Source organism: Miscanthus floridulus, chromosome 3 (assembly GCF_019320115.1).
Source record: "Miscanthus floridulus cultivar M001 chromosome 3, ASM1932011v1, whole genome shotgun sequence".
Lineage (NCBI taxonomy): Eukaryota > Viridiplantae > Streptophyta > Magnoliopsida > Poales > Poaceae > Miscanthus > Miscanthus floridulus.
This window is the reverse complement of record NC_089582.1, coordinates 66,801,356-66,817,855: the sequence shown is the minus strand read 5'-3', so window position 1 is coordinate 66,817,855 and position 16,500 is coordinate 66,801,356. Positions and strand designations below refer to the sequence as shown.

General features: G+C 48.3%; 1 protein-coding gene across 1 annotated transcript; it reads left to right on the top strand.

The window, feature by feature from the left end:
* The first annotated feature begins 308 nt into the window (after positions 1–308).
* On the top strand, positions 309–1,352 carry LOC136543848 (uncharacterized). Its single transcript, XM_066536185.1, has 2 exons — positions 309–417; positions 880–1,352. Exons 1-2 carry the CDS (start codon positions 309–311, stop codon positions 1,350–1,352), a joined length of 582 nt encoding a protein of 193 aa, XP_066392282.1.
* The last annotated feature ends 15,148 nt before the right edge of the window (positions 1,353–16,500 follow it).

Below are 16,500 nucleotides of genomic sequence, written 5' to 3'. Positions count from 1 at the left end.
CATGGCTCAAATTCCTCCCGTCTAAAAGCATCCGCGACTGGGCGGATCTCAAGAGGATCTTCATCGGGAATTTCCAGGGGACGTATGTCCATCCTAGGAATTCCTAGGACCTCAAGAGCTGCCAACATAAGCCCAATGAGTCCCTATAGGATTACGTCCATAGGTTCTCAAAATGATGCAACTCCCTTCCTAATGTCGTTGACCCGGACATCATCAGTCTGTTCCTCTCTGGGACAACCTGTGAGTCCTTGATCCACAAGCTCAGCTGTCTGAAACCCAAGACCACCCATGACCTGCTCAATGTCGCCATGAACCACACCTCCGGTGAGGAGGCGGTCGGAGCGGTTTTTAGTGGAGGCCGGGATAAGGGCAAGGCCAAGCGCGAGGACGAATACAAGGGCCCCTCCATGCAAAGGGGTGAAAAGAACAAGAAGGATCGGCGTCGATCGGCCAACTCTGTTTTGGTCATCATGGCTGATCGCGCGGGCAAGCAACCCCAGCAGGGCTAGCCCGACCACTTCAACAAGCTCATGGAGAGTACATGCACCAACCTCACCTACCCCATCAAGCACCTCTACAAGGACTACAAACTCCTCAAGCGCTTTCTGCGATAGGTCGGTGGATCAAAAGAAGGAAAGGGCAAGGAGGCAGCGGCCAAGAAAGGAGGCGTGGCGGGCAAGGATGGGGTTGGCTTTCCCGATCTCGAGGAATGTCTCATGATCTTTGGGGGATCTGATGCCATCTACTCCAAGTGCTAGCACAAAGTGCGCTATAGAGAGGCATGCGTCGCCGAAACGGCCATCCCCTCCTTCCTTAGCGGGTTAGAATCTCTGATCACCTTTGATCAGAGGGACCACCCTTCCCACATCGCTAGACCAGGTTGCTACCCGCTCATCATCGACCCCATTTTCCTCAAGAAGCGCCTCACCAAGGTGCTGATGGACGGAGGCAGCAGCCTCAACATCCTCTACGATGACACCCTTGACGCCATGCGCATCCCTCGGTCGGAGCTCCACCCAGTAAGCTCTCCCTTCCATGGCACGATCTCGGCGATGCAGGCAAACCCGCTCGAGAAGATCAACCTGCCCGTCATGTTTAGTGACCAAGCCAACTTCCGCTTGGAGGTCCTCACCTTCAAGATGGTGGACTTCCTAGGGTCCTACCATGCCATCTTGGGGCGGCCATGCTACGCCAAGTTCATGGCAATCCCCAACTACACCTACCTCAAATTGAAGATGTCAGGACCGAACGACGTCCTCATTGTGGGTAGCACCTTTTCGCATGCCTACACATGCGACCGCGAGCATTACGAGCTCGCCACTACCATCATCAACTCAGTTGAGCTCCCTTAGGTCAGAAATTCATCGACCACGGCGCCCCAAGAGTGAAGGCCTTCAACAGAGACTGAGCCATGGAGGCTCAGCAGGACGCGGTCGACCGGCTCGAGGAGGCTTGTGAAATGACCGTCATTCGCTCCGCTCACTACCAACAAACTCTATGTAGGTCCCTATACGATGACCGAGGTGATCCAACCGGGCACCTACCAACTGAAGGATGACAATGGTAATGTTCTCACCAACACTTGGAACATTGAACAGTTACGTCGTTTCTTCCCCTAAAACTTGGTCTTACCATTTTTTCTTGATTCAATGTTTGCTCCTACAAGCACCCCAGCCCAAGCACTCTCGGCCTGGGTAACTCAGGGGCTCCACGAGGTACAATACCACCTCTCTTTTTTACTATCGTATAGTAAATACTTCTCACCCGAACTAAAGGGTAGTCCGTTCCTTTAATTACCCTACATAACTTTGTTTTAAACTCCCGACCGATCACACCTTGCCACGACCTATGGTTATGAGCAGCTAAGCTTCATGGGCCATGCCCGGGTTCTTAAGGTTGCAGCCTATGGGTCAAACGGGCAGGTGCAAAAAAGAAAGGATAAAAAACAAAGCTATGCTAGGGTAAAAACAAAGAACCGTTGGGACATGCTTCCCCTTATGAGTGATTCTATCACAAAATGAAACTAAAGTATTCATGACAAAAAATTGTTCACACAGGGACACCCCCACGAACTTATCATTTACATTTACTAACTATTTCTACTCTAAAAACTATTATGGCCGCCCAGCGGCATCGGCTGACGGCATGGTCGACAAGGATAAGGGCTACTCACTTGGCGATGGGACGATGTTCGGCTTGGTCGGAGGCGGGATGATGCCCATTCTGACCCAGCTCCACTCCATCCATAGGCTAGATGACGTCTTCCTGGTGCACGCCTTCAGACACACTTGCATGATGAGCCTCCATCACCCACTGCGTGGACACTTGCTCGGCAACCATCTGTGTGTATGGCACCAAGCTCTCCCTAAGCGCATGGATGGCATCCGCGCTCTAGCTGTCGCCGTACCCTCTATAGATGGTGAAAAAGTCCAGGTCTGGGTGGTGCATCGCCACTAAGGTCAACATCCCCGATGTCCCATAGAACATCCCATCAAAGATGAGCGCCCAAACCTCATTAGGGACCTCCGCCAGCTAGACGGTGGGCGTACTAGTGCTCAGCGCCGACCCAAACACCTCAGAAATGACCACCTGGGCAATGTTACGAATCTAGTCAAGCTCCCCCTCGAGAGCATGTTGCTCTTCGAGGGACATGGCTAGTGCCTCTGTGCTCTGACCAATTGCCTCCTTAACTGTCTCCAGCTCTCACTACAGAGAACCAATTTTTCTGCCCAGTTCTAGAAAAAGGGCGACAAGTTCATAAGCAAAGGAAAGAAAAACCAAGACATCAACCAAAGGTGGAACATATACATACCGAGATGAGTGCCTTCGAGGATGGAGAGCCCTTCCTCTTACGGGGGGACCTTCTCGAGCAGTAGGGCATTCGACTCCTCCACCCCAAGCACCTACCCCCAGAGCACGAGCACTTCTCGATCAGCCTCTAACTGGGCCTTCCGCTCTATCTCTAGAGCCTCCAAGGACTTCTGAAGCACCGCCTCAGTCTTCGCCAGATGGACCTTTGCTGCATCAAGTCCCCGCTCGGTAGCAGTCACCCATTCCGCCACGAGCAGTTTCACCACCCGCACTCCCATTGCCTTGGTCGCCCAGTCTTGGGACTCACGGTAGGCAGATTCCAGCAGGCGCTCAAGCTCATCAACCTGCCATGACATCGCGGCTTCTCGCTCCATCCAACCATGTTCCTCCCGAAGGAAATGGGACTTGTGGATTGATGTTGCCTCTAACTCCTATAAAGCGAGAAGCAACCACGCTGACACAACCAGCGGAAGACCAAGGAGTTGAGGACAAACACTAAAAACATAGAAGGCTTACCTTGGCGATGTGCGGCAGGTCAACGGAGACTGCCTGATGGACAAGCTCAACCCGCTCTAAGGCCTCCTAGAGCTTCACCTTGGTTTGGGCGAGATCAAACCCCATCGACAGTCCTCTCTCCTCCAGGAAGTGCCAGAGCGCCACCTCCTGCCCATCGCGAAGGACGAACAGAGCCTTCCTTAGGTCACTCGGGAAGGGCCACACTAGCTCACTAGAAGATCCAGCTGCTTCAACATCGTGCGATGACTGGACCACTGCCAGCTCCTATGATGGCGGGATGGCCAACGGCTCCACCCTAGCACCTGCCTCGCCAGAGCAAGGGACCTCCACTATCTCAACTCCGTGGCCCGCCGGTGAATGTTCTACCTCTGACCTGGTCGTGTCTCCTCCTGACCCCTCCAGCTCTGACTAGGAGGGTGACCCATGTGTACCTCCGCCGGGTGAGGCAGGGAGCCCGGTCTCCCTCCTCTCTTTCGTCGTGGCTGTCGGGGGAGGGATCGCAAGGGTCACCTCTGACCCAACCTCTGTTGTTGCCATGGGGATCACCGCCATCGCCATTGCCGCCATACTCATGACCAGCTAGGAGGGCGCAACCCCTAGAAGGGAAGGTCGCACTGCCACCAGTCTGCTTTCCCCGCTGCTCATCGTGACTCGCTATAGGCTGGGACTCCACTCCTCCCGCATGGGACGCAGCGCGATGCCCAGTCCCATAAGTCCTAGGCCACTATCAAATAAGTATAGGTCAGTCACACTCAAAAAACTCAACTATGAGATCAAAAGTAACATAGGTACATACCTAGACGAAAGGGGCTGGGCCCTAAAGCCCTGACCCGCTGGCAATGAGCCTGCTAAACGAGGACCACCCATGGGTCATGACCTGCACCCCCTCGTATCAACCGAGGGAGGAGTCGACCCGACTGGTTCCTGATCGGCCCACAAATGGCCATGACCATCGGCTCATGGCGCACCCACCGGAGCAACTGGCGGGGCACCTCCCTATTGTGGCTCGCACACATGCGCCGACCCCAAAGATGTGGGGGTACGAGCATGCTTCTTTGACTAGCCGGCGTGCCCTGCCATGCTCGAAGTAGGAGGGTGTGGGGCCAACGAAGCCTCTAAAGGGCACGGCGACCGCGCCCACTCCGAGCTTGCAGCGCGCTTCCTTGACGTGCGAACATCATCGTGCCTCTCCACATCCCACCCACCGCTAACGGACACACCCGCAGGCTTGTGACGCTCCACCGACATGGCAATGACACCCTGGTCTTTGTCATCCTCAGAGGTGCTTGCGTTGCCACCCATCTCAGTGGGCTCCTTCGACTCAAGCTTCCGCCTCCGTGTCACTCTAGTTTTCACCATCCTGCACTCACTGGGCAATCTCCTTCTCCTTCTTGTGCCTCCTTCGAGCCTTCTCAGCTCTCTTCTTCTTTTTGGCAGCCACTACTTCCTTCAAGGTAGCTTCTCGAGCCATGCCCTTCGGTCCCCTTGGAAGATGTGGCCGAGATTTGTAATCGACGAGTCCCTATGAAACGGACAACTCAAAGTCAAAACAAAGGAGAGCAAGAGAAAAAAAGGTCACAGAATAAGGAGAGGGGAGCATACCAGAGTGGATGGCTTCATGGCATGGGGGTCCATGCTTTCCTTCAAGGGACTCCTTATCCCTCAGTTGCAGCACCTGGCCGAGTCAGCTCCAGACCTCATCCTTTGCCAACTCCTTCGATCACATCTGTTGGGCCAGAGTAGTTCCACATCGGCCGCCTCCTCACCACCAGTGGGTGACTCGACAGCAAAAGAAGGTGTGGAACACCCATAGCCCATCAAGGCCATGCTGCACCAGCTTCTGGAGCTCTGCCTCGATGACCTCTAGCTTGTTCTGTCGACTGGAGGACCCCCACAACTAGCTCTCCCACCTCTCCAGCCTTCTCTGCACCTCCATTGGGTTCCCAATGTAGAACCACTCCCCATGCCACCCCCGATTGGAGTCATAGGGGGAGTACACGGGGTAGGAGCCTGATGGCCTTGGCTTCTTCTGTAAGGTGAAGCCCCCAATTGGCGTGGTCCTAGGTGGCTTCACCTCCGATAGGGCTCACCCAGTGAAGATCCATTATAATAGATCCACGTGTGGCTCCATCCCGAGGAAGGCCTCGCAGACGGTGACAAAACTAGCAATGTGTAGCACCCCAGTCGGATTGAGGTACTTCAACTCTAGGCCCCACTCATTGAGGAGCTCGCGCAAGAACCAGTGCGTAGGATATCCTAGCCCATGCTCATGGAAGGCGAGGAAGGAGACAACCTCATCGGTGTGAGGTCACGGAACAGCTTCCCCCTGGCACTGGAGCCCTCCAGTGCGCCACCTCATTCTGCGGAAGCAACCCCTTCTCGATGAAGGCGACCTAGCACTGCTTCATCTACATTGGATGGCCTCTAGTTCGACATCTCGCTCTGAATTCATGAACAAATCTATGAGTTCTCCTCTCCCTCACTTTACCCTCTCTCTCTCTCTCTCTCTCTCTAGAAACTACCATGGCGCATGAACTGCTCTTGGCAAGAAGGATGGAGGAGGAGAGGCGGTAGATGGAGAAAGGCGAAGGAATGGGATGAAAACCCTCTCCCTTCCCTTATTTAAATGCGAATAGGCATGTGATGGGACGCGTCCTAACTGATGGGATGCACCCTATACAATGAAACATCACCCAGTTAAAGCGGGACTGTGGCCTGGGTTGGGCCCACCACTACCACAACCCAGACACAGGAAACAAGGTGCAATTGCAATGCAAAATGACCCTCCGCCTTCCCAGGCACGGTTTCGAAGGGCCCACCAATAGGATCTCATTGAGGAGAGACCAACGGGCTACCTAAGTTGATCGGATGGCTCAGGCGACTGCCGAGAAATAGGTAAGGGGCAGTGGGATGCCCCATGCAGGGCTATGCCAACTCTATCACTAATGACTGGACATGGATCCCCATTCGGACATATCCGATAAGAGCTCATCAAACCCATCACTCAAGTCATCAAGGTAGCTTTACCAAACATTCTTACTTTACTTTCTGATGCGTAATCATTCATTCATCCATTCTCATACATGCATTCACACATGCATTCATACAATCATTCATTCATCCCATACATCCAAAGCATTGCATATGCAATTAATGCATCACAACGCTTCGTGTTGTATCACGAAGCAGGTAGTTGCCTCATTCAACATGAGCAACGACCGACCGGGGTTTGAAGGCTAGCCTATGGAGGGCTCAAGGCCACCTCATGTCAAACAAAGCTAGGGGAGAAAATGCAGATGAGCCCCAGCAGCCCTCGCCTGATATGCTCAGAAGCAGATAGGGTCATCTCGACCTTCTTGTTTGATCCTAACCTCGAGCCATGCCCATAGAATCTCCATCGAGGGGAGGCCAGTGGGCCACCTGAGTTGGTCTCTAAAATGACCTAGGCATCTACCGAGAGGCAGGTTAAGGAGCAGTGGAATGCCACATGAGGGCTATGCCAAACCCTGTTATGAATGAAGGACCCGGATTCCGCTCGAACGCACCCGTTAGTGAGCTCACCGAGCGCGTCACTCAAGTCATTGAGGCAAGCGACGTTAGCTCAGCCCCTCCAGTTGCAAAAACCATGGACAGGGTAACGCACGGAACTAGACCAACCCGTACCAAACCCAATAGGGCTCAGGGGCTCAGGTCGCCCGATGATAACTTAGGAAATCAACCGACCGCGTAGGTCACAGGTGGGACAAACATGGGTGAACACCCCGAACGACAAAAACATAGGAGTCTATGGCCCTAGGAAAGAGTACCAATATACTCAGCCTCCAAATGACTCACCAGTCAGACATAGGCTCAAGGGCTACACCCACTGGGTGCGCTCGAGCGCACCTACTGGCAAAACAAAAATCTCCTAGATGATTCTTCCCAAATCGCCCAGGGGCTCGAGGGCTCCTGTCAGGTTCATAAACCCAGGGTCCCTATTGGGCCCGCTTCCTAGCAAAAGCTCAGCCTAGGTAGATGGCCTTACGAACAACGCACAACTCCTGGGCTGGCCTAGATACCTAACGACAGGCTAGGAAGAGTGATCTTGTCTCCTGACCAGAAGCATGGCCAAGGAGGGAACGACGCTCGCTTCTGACTCTAACTCCGCCTCTCCGACTAGAAGGCCTGGCTAAGGAGGGAATGACGCTCGCTTCTGACTCTAACCTGCTTCTTCGTCGAGAAGGCCTGGCCAAGGAGGGGACAATGCTCGCTTCCTACTCTGACCCGCCTCTTCAACTAGAAGGCCTGGCCAAGGAGGGGACAATGCTTGCTTCTGACTCTGACACGCCTCTCCGACCGAAAAGGCCTGGCCAAGGAGGGGCGACGCTCGCTTCCGACTCTGACCCGCTTCTCTGACTAGGAATACACCGAACCTCTACTTATGGCTCTTCTCCAACCGACATGGTAGGAGCCAACTGGGAACGAATTAGGCCAGGGATGCCCGCTTGGTGAGGACCCAAGAAATCATGCGGAGCAGATAAGGTAAGTCGCTCAAGTCAACCGCAATTTCGAGGACCGTACCCTGCACACCTGCAGGACAGTACTATCAATCCATGCCAGAAGGGTACTTTGCAGCCTTCCAGACATGTCAGAACACAAATAGTGTTGTAGGCGCCGACATTTGTCCTACAGTATGGTAGGCGCCAACATTTGCCATACCAGAAGAACACGATGGAGCCTGCCACATGCATCTAGGCATCAATAGTATTAGGGCACCAACAAACTATCTTGTACCCAATGGCGTGCGTAACAAGACTAGAGCACACACTCTCTCTCTCTCTTGAACTTGTAAGGCCATCCTCCTTCATCTATAAAAGCGGATGTGCTCTCTCCCAAAAGACTGACGGTTCATTCTGACTCTCTCTCTGCTAGTTTTAGACATTCTGAGTACTTGAACAGCTTCATGGCTCTAGAACTCTAAAGCTACACAGAGCATACGTTCCAATACTTAATGCACATAGGAGCTCCCATCACTCTCAGCCCTTCAGTCTAGAGTCCGACCAGACCTCTAAGACCCCCCATCTTACTCCCACTCATTTGTAACCCCACAGCAAACTTCGAGCACCTAGGGCTCAGGAATAAAGTCACCGACCGACTCAAACTAGGACATAGGGCACATTGCCTGAACCTGTATAAACTCTGTGTCATTGAGTGCTAGGCCACATCCGATCACAACGTATGGCAAAACAATAAATATTTACTTGTTGGTCACTTTTCGCACCCACACTACTGGCACATGTGTTGTGTTGACATTGGATCACGTGTCACTTCTTTATTAGACCACGTGTCATATTATTATTGGTCCACATGTCCATTTCTTATTTGACCATGCGTCATGATGTTGTCTGTCCACATGTCGTATTTCTATACGTCCACGTGGCTTGATGATTTCCTTCCAAATGTCGGATTTTTAATAACCCACATGTTGTGCCCTGGCCAATTCACATGTCATGCACTAGTTGGTCCACGTGTCGCATTTTTATTTGATCACATGGCCTGTCCTGGTTCTACCATGTGCAGGAATAATTACATCAGAAAAGTAATTTGAGATCATCACTACTACACAAATTGACAACATAATTATTAAAGCTAGCAATCGAATACCAACAATTGACATTTCACACCTTAGCAGCAAGCCACTGATAGAGTATCACCACAACAAACCATCACATGAGTCCACACAATAGACCACAAATGTTCACCGCATCAAGCCATAGGAGTTGAAGACTGAGAGTTAATTACCTGGAGAGCTTTAGCGCATGACTTGCTTGTAGAGCCTATTGTACTCCTATTGACGTTTCTTGAATTCCTCAAACTCCCTTTCAGACTCCTCTATCTTCCTCTTCAGTTCATCCACTAGTTTGACGAGGGTAGCGGTACTTTCTTGTTCACCAGCAAGCTCCTCCCAAAGTGTCATCTCCGTCGATGTCTCTATTTAGGTGGAGCTTCTCAGGATACCAGCATTCTTCAAAAAAAGGTTTTCCTGCTTGCCTAGGGAGGGGGGCTTACCCTAGTAGAGGCAAAGGACCTTAGAAACAATATTAGCACTAGCCATTGGTTACTGCCCATCAGCAACAGGTTCTGCTTACATAGCTTCCTATGAAATTCAATCAGTAAAACATTAGGTTATAGATAGTGGAAGAGGACTTTAATTGAAAACCCAAGAGATTAATTTATGACAAGTAATGCATTAGACTTCATTAGCCTATTGCTGATAGAGATTACATAAGCACAATGCTTAGGTCCTTTTGCAGCCTACTGCCAATTGAGATTACATAAGCACAATGTACAGGTACCATATTGATTGGTGTAAAATTGCAACTACAAAATTAAATGACATTGCCACATTAGGCTCCTACTGTGTTTCCTTCTTTTATGGCAATGGGTTCAGTAGATTTCAAGGAAAGCAAATGAAGGTACTTACAACTATTGCTCTTGTAGCATCACTCAGGCCCTTTTTGTACTGGTATGGAAGTCCTTGAAAACTTCCACAACATTAACATCTTCATTAGGTCGACCATGTTGTTCAAGCCTTGGATCATCATGTTGTTCATCAAGTCCTTGATCATGTTCTATGACCTTCCTCTTGTTCTCCTTCTATTCACATTGCACATGAGTTTCTAGTTATATTTATACAAAGGCAAGAGTAACAATAAAACACAACCATCACTTATAAATGTTTGCAGTTGGACAACATAGGAGCAAGATCCTATAGACTGGTGGTACTTCACTTTTGCATAGTTTCGCTTATTTGTCTCAGATGTTTCCTATAGCTTCATTTGTGTTAGACTACAGCACAAATAGACCATAGCAAGACTAGACAGGAAATAGATGGGTTCACACACACCTTGTTCTTAGCACTAGACCAAGTCTTGACAAGTTCACACCACTGTGCATCGCTCATGGATGGGATAGGAGAGGTCGTATGAATCTAATCAGTAGGGATGCAATTGAAGTATGTTTGCTTCAACCTATAGTGTGCCAGCCATACCCCAGACTGTAATACATTCCAGCAAGCTTCTTGTGTTGGTGGGTGAGCCTTGTCAATGTCTAGCCTTGACTACATGCAATAGTGTGAATGAAAAGTAAATCCATTAAAGTTGCTCAAAGTAGAGTTGAATGTCAAGAGACGATACCCATACATATAGTTAGCCTCTCCACAAAATTTTTATAATTGACAACACCAAAGGGCTTCTTATAATGTTTCCAATGCATCAAAATTGGTATTTGATGCCTGACTACTACACCTACCTCTAAGGCAAACATGGTAGCTTGTACTGGATCATGTGGCCTTTTGTTCCCCTCGGCAACAGAGATGGGCATCCTCAATCCTCCCATTGATTTGCTCATTTTGTCAAGCAAAATTCCATGAGTTCAAGGCCTCGGCTTCCTCACACTTCTTGCTAATTATACTACAAAGTTTTCATACATTCAGATTGTTAGAAAAGTAACATGGATATCAAATAGCTAGTGCAAATTATTTGATAGACATCTGTAAGGTAATACCAACCTAGGCAACTTTCATTTTTCTATAGGTGGATGGAGACAGGAGTTTGCTTAGAGGGTCCTCTTTGGCATGGCTATCATCATCTGGCCGTGGGCAGTTTCATAGGGCTAGGTAGCTCAAAGGGATCCTCTTTGTCATGGCTATCATCATCTGGCTATGGGCAGTCTCTCACATGACTAGGTAGGATGTCGTCCCAACAAATGTCTCCAGTCAATTCATGAAGTTTGAATTGATCCCTAGGTACTGGTGTCCATGGTGATAGAGAATTATGTTCACCTACTACTGATACCTCCACCCTTTTGCCAGCAGTAGCCCTTCGAGTACAAACTTCATGAGCAAACTCTCATAGTCATGTTGAATTCACTCGCTTGGAGTGCCTTCACCCAGGACTCATGGCAGCACAACCTTTTGTCCTGCTAGCAGAGCCTCCTCTATGGCCCCTTTGACCTAGACACTAAAATTGGAGAAACAAACTTAAGCAGCAAGCATGTACAAACTGCGTTGCTATCCAAAACATATAGCATTGCATTGCTACCTACCCCCCTCCAAACTAAATACAAGATAGAACAAGCACCTCAATTGCTAGAGGTACTGGCTCATCTTCTAAATCTAAATCTGTTTCATTTGTAACATCAAATCCCTCAACTACCTTCCCTGGTTCAGGGATATATTCCAAATCTTCACCATGTCTACCCTTTGTGCTTGACTTTTCTGCCTTTGGAGACATAGGTTTTGGGCCCACATGTATTCCAAGTTCTTCCATCTTTCTAGATTACAAAGGCATTTATTAAATAAAACTTCTATCGAATGTCAACACAACAGAGCAAGAGTATGCAAATAAGCGCCTAACTAGTAACTACAGCTTATACAAAAGTCATTAATTCAATAAAGCACATGTCAGCTACATTCAACTATAGGAAATATGTAACCTTGTCGCTATCTATATATCCTTGGTTCAGCCTCTACAATAGAGCACACATCATAAAAGGAAATTGGGTACCTCTTCCTCCGTGTCCATGTTTAGATCTAGTCTTGTCATCATGGTCGTAGAGCTAGTGTGGTCAGTGTTGACGAAGGGGTAACAAATCTGGCTCTGGCTAGGGTTCAGATCCGGTCGATCGTGGTAGGTGCCAAGGTAGGGGATCCTAGATCTGGCTTGTACCATCGTCGAGGCTAGGGTTTAGAAATTTATGAGAGAGGGTGTGGTTGGAGAGTGGAGACAGAGTCGAGCTACTATGCCGATGGCGCCTAGGGTCCAGAGCTGGGTGGCAGTGGGGGTGGTAGGAGAGTGGAGAGGGAGACCATGGGACTAGGATTTGGAGCTGGAGGAGAGATAGTGTGGCTAGAGAATGGAGATGGAGGTAGAGATGGTGACTCTTTGCGCTTTTATGTGGCCATCACATTACCGCAAATGCCTTTATTTGAAACCAATGGCATGGTAAACCTATTTTCCACGCGGAGGGCAAAAGAGAGACATCTAATTTTCGGTGTGTGTTGGCGAGTCTGCTTGGTGCGGTGCAAAATAAAAATTTTAGGGCATGTTGGCAGGATTGCTCAGCACGGTGCTCAGCAGAGACCAGATTTTATTCCTGTTTACACCAAAATTTGGGAGGAGAGCACGGGAACTCATAGGCTTCTAGACTTATGCCAATCAAGGAGTCGATAGAGTAAAGATTGATATCTGTTGGATCGAATGCGACACTAGATCCATTCTCTTCGAATGATGTCAGAAGATAACGATGACAGATATGATTAGCGCCAAGAAAATACATATCGGACTCTACAAAAGAGGAAAGATTAGAGTCCAAGTTATCTTAAGATAGGAATATTTCCTTCATACCAAAGAATTGTATTGGGTCGAATTCGAGTAAGGTTCGTTTTTAGGCTCTGGGTATAAATACCAAACCCCGGCTATTGTAAAAGCATCAACCAATCAAATACAAAGTCAATTACTTTTTTTGGCTCTGGCCACCCCTTAGGAGTAGGAGTAGAGTAGATCTCGGTGAGTTCTTCAGCAAGTACGGCTGCATCGATCCGGTCGACCTCCACTGCTTGTCTGTAAGTACCGTCATGGTTTATACCTCTATTCGTATGGCTGCATCGATCCGGTCGACCCCCACTGTGACTCTAGTATAGGCTAGTTATCGACTCTTGTCTAATTCAAGTATGGCCTGTGTGATTCTGCCTCACACCCCACTGCTTGAATTAGATCAAGGTCAAGTTATCGGCTCTACCTTAGCATGGCAGTCTTTGGTAGATTCATTAAGTTACCGATATTGCTTATTGCTTTCATTGTTTATCTAATTACAGCAATATCATTATGCCCGATTGAGATTGATCTGGATCGGCCTTACATCTTGTTTAACTCATCGTTTGCTAATTTAAAACTGATCTAATCTACATCTTAAGCGATGAGTTATGTTTTTATTGGCTATTTTGCGTCAATCTTAATCGTGCATAGCGTGCGGTTAAGGCATGTCCGATCTTGAGTAGATCTATTAGCTAATGAAAACTGTTCCATGGCCCAGTCATCATGGCCTGTGGGATTCTGCCTCTCACCCCACTGTTGGCACCGTAGGAGCGGGGATCGTTAGTTGGTAGACCCGTTCCTGAGAAGGCATGACCTTAACTGTGCGCTATGCCTGAATCGGCTGTTTAGCCGATATCGAATGCTTTCACGAACAGTTCACATTACGAGATCAGTTGAAGTAGAGATAAGTTGAAAGATATGTTAGCCCCATGATCTTGTTATTGTATTATGGCCTGCATGATTCTGCCTCATGCCCCACTGATATTAGTAATGAGTTAGGGTCATTCGAGTCTATTGTTGTTTCTACGGCCTGCATGATTCTGCCTCATGCCCCACTAGGTCATGACGATAGATGAGATCTAACATGTTCATTAGATTTATCTTTATTAAATGGTTAAGTGATGTTGAATTGTTTCTTTATATAAAAAGGAGTTCGGTTACTTATAATCATTGGCTCAGTACAAACCGATCACCGCTTGATACCTTATTGCCATTGATTAATATTTGCTTAAATAACATTTATCTTGAATGATAACCTGATTCTTCTTATACAACCCCATGAGCTTTAACCGATTCATTCTTGTAAATATGCTAGGATCGACTATTTAGTCGATCTCCTCTCATATCGGCTCTCAGAGCCGCACATTCGGGACTGTCTGGCAACACCGGCACGTTCCGCCCTTAATTACTGATGAGCTTTCTCTCCTTGTCAATTGCAGGGTCAAATTGACTGGCATGTCTCGGGAGGATTGCTGCAGGATCGACCACCCTTGCGCTGAAGCTAGGCGGATCTGCTCCATCGAGCGGACCCTTCTGGCTTGCTGCGTGTGTCCTCGGCACAGAGACGAAAATTTTGTGTCGACACACGTTTCTGGCACGCCTGGTGGGACCCCACAATTGTCATGGCGGTTCACAACAACGACAGCATCCTTATGGTACATTATGAAGACCTACCTGACGAAGATAAGGATACCATCAACAAAGCTACAGAAGAATTTTAGAAGAAGTGTTTGTTGTCCTACACCAAAACCGTGACTAGCACAATTATTCAGAAATTTCCACTACCAAGAGTTCTACTACACGGGCAGACAGATATGGTCGAAGCTGAAGACAGGCTGTTTCTTTATGGAAGCCATAGACAAGTCTGTTCGTGATGCCATATCAAGCCGCAATGAAGCTTTCGTTGACGCATTTCACAACGCCATGAAAGAGGCGATTCATGGAATTCTAGTTGGTCAGGTTGGATCGACTTGTTATAATATTCTAGATCCGTCGACTCAAGGGACTAATCAAGTCAGGTACCAGCCATCAAGAGGCAGCACCAGCTGGTAATGGTGACATCTGGACACTTCAAGGTTCATCTGAACAAACTTCAGGTACTACTACAAATCAGATACAGTACAATCCTGGACCGTCAATACAGCATGTGCAATAGCCGGCGGGGCAAAGTCAAAACCAGATGATCAATTTTGGCACATCAGGCCACATACCATCGTCGGCTCAGAAGATAGCACCATCAGTTCAAAGGATCCATAGAGATATAGATCCTTATGTCTATAATCAGAGACTTCAAGCAGCAAGCCAGCAAAGGACCCAACAGATTGAGATTCCACAAGGCTATCACTATGGCACGGATTATAACACCCTCCACATGATACCAAATCTAGGATATCAAGGCACATGGGGATTTCAATCCACAGATGGGTCAGCAAGTACCGAGAAATCCAAATCCGCAAGCTGACGAGTTGCTGCTCAAGGTGACCGAGATGATGAAGAATCAGTTCGGTCTGAAAGCCAAAAGGAATGACTTTTTTGTACAAATGCCCATATCCAGAATGGTATGATTTGGTCGCTCTTCCTACAAATTACAGGCTCCCAGAATTCGCCAAGTTCACTAGTCAAGACTGGTACAAGCACAATAGAACATGTCAGTCGATATCTTACACAATTGGGTGAAGCATCAGTTGAGGATGCCCATCGAGTTCGTTTCTTCTCCTTGTCCCTGTTAGGGCCGGCCTTCACTTGGTTCTCGTCACTACCAGTCAACTCCATTGCCAATTGGGCTGACCTAGAGAAGAAATTTCATACATATTTTTACACTGGGACTAGAGAGAAGAAAATAACTCAATTTGACAACCATGAGACAGAGGACTAATGAATCGGGCACTGAGTTTCTTCAGAGATTCTGAGAGACTAAGAATTTGTGTTTCTCATTGAGCTTGGCCGATGATCAGCTAGCTGCTCTAGCCGTCCAAGGAATGCTGCCAATGTGGAAAGAAAAGCTAGCTAGGACAAGAGTTTGACAACTTGGGACAATTGGCTCAACGGGTGGCAGCGCTCAATAGCCAATTCCAGAGTATGCGCAGAGATACCCTGATTCTAGAAGAGCACCACAGTAGCCGAAGCTTATGATCCATACTCAATTGAAGACGGCTATGAAGATGAAGAAGAGGAGGTTGCTGTAGCTGAATGGAATTGGGGCAAGAAGACAGTAATGGTGCCAAATCCTTGGGGAAGAGGAGTTGAGGAGAGCTATGACTTTGATGTCACAAAATCGGACAAGCTCTTTGACTTCTTACTTGAGAAAGGCCTAGATCAAATTGCTAGACAATCATGTTATGTTACCCCCTGAACAGTTGAAGAATAAGAAGTTCTGCAAGTTCCATAATGCTACTTCTCATTCCACTAATGAGTGCAGAATTTTCCGGCAGCACATATAGAGGGCTATTCAACAAGGGAGGCTCAAGTTCGATACGCCTCGAAAGATGAAAGTTGATGATAATCCTTTCCTAGGAGATCAAAATATGGTTGATGTTGGGATATTCAAAGGAAAGACTAAGGTCCTAACATCGGCCAGATCGAGAGAAGCTAGAATAGTTGATCCCAAGATGCAAGTATCGGCTGATGAATACAGAGAGATTAGAAAACATCGTGATCAGCAGAGGAGCCGATATGAGCAGGGGAAAGCATCAAAGGATGGAGCGACGAAGCCACGAGTCATGTTTCGGATCCTGTTGAATAAGTGGCGCGGCAGAAAGAAAAAGATTATCAGCGATGGCTAGAGGATCAAGAATACCAGCGTCAATTGGAAGAAGAA

Excerpts from the sequence above, each read along its gene's own strand:
- LOC136543848 (XM_066536185.1), top strand. The coding sequence starts at position 309 with ATGAACCACACCTCCGGTGAGGAGGCGGTCGGAGCGGTTTTTAGTGGA. Across the intron at positions 418-879 it reads GGGCCCCTCCATGCAAAGGG|GTTGCTACCCGCTCATCATC; the intron begins GTGAAAAGAACA and ends TCGCTAGACCAG.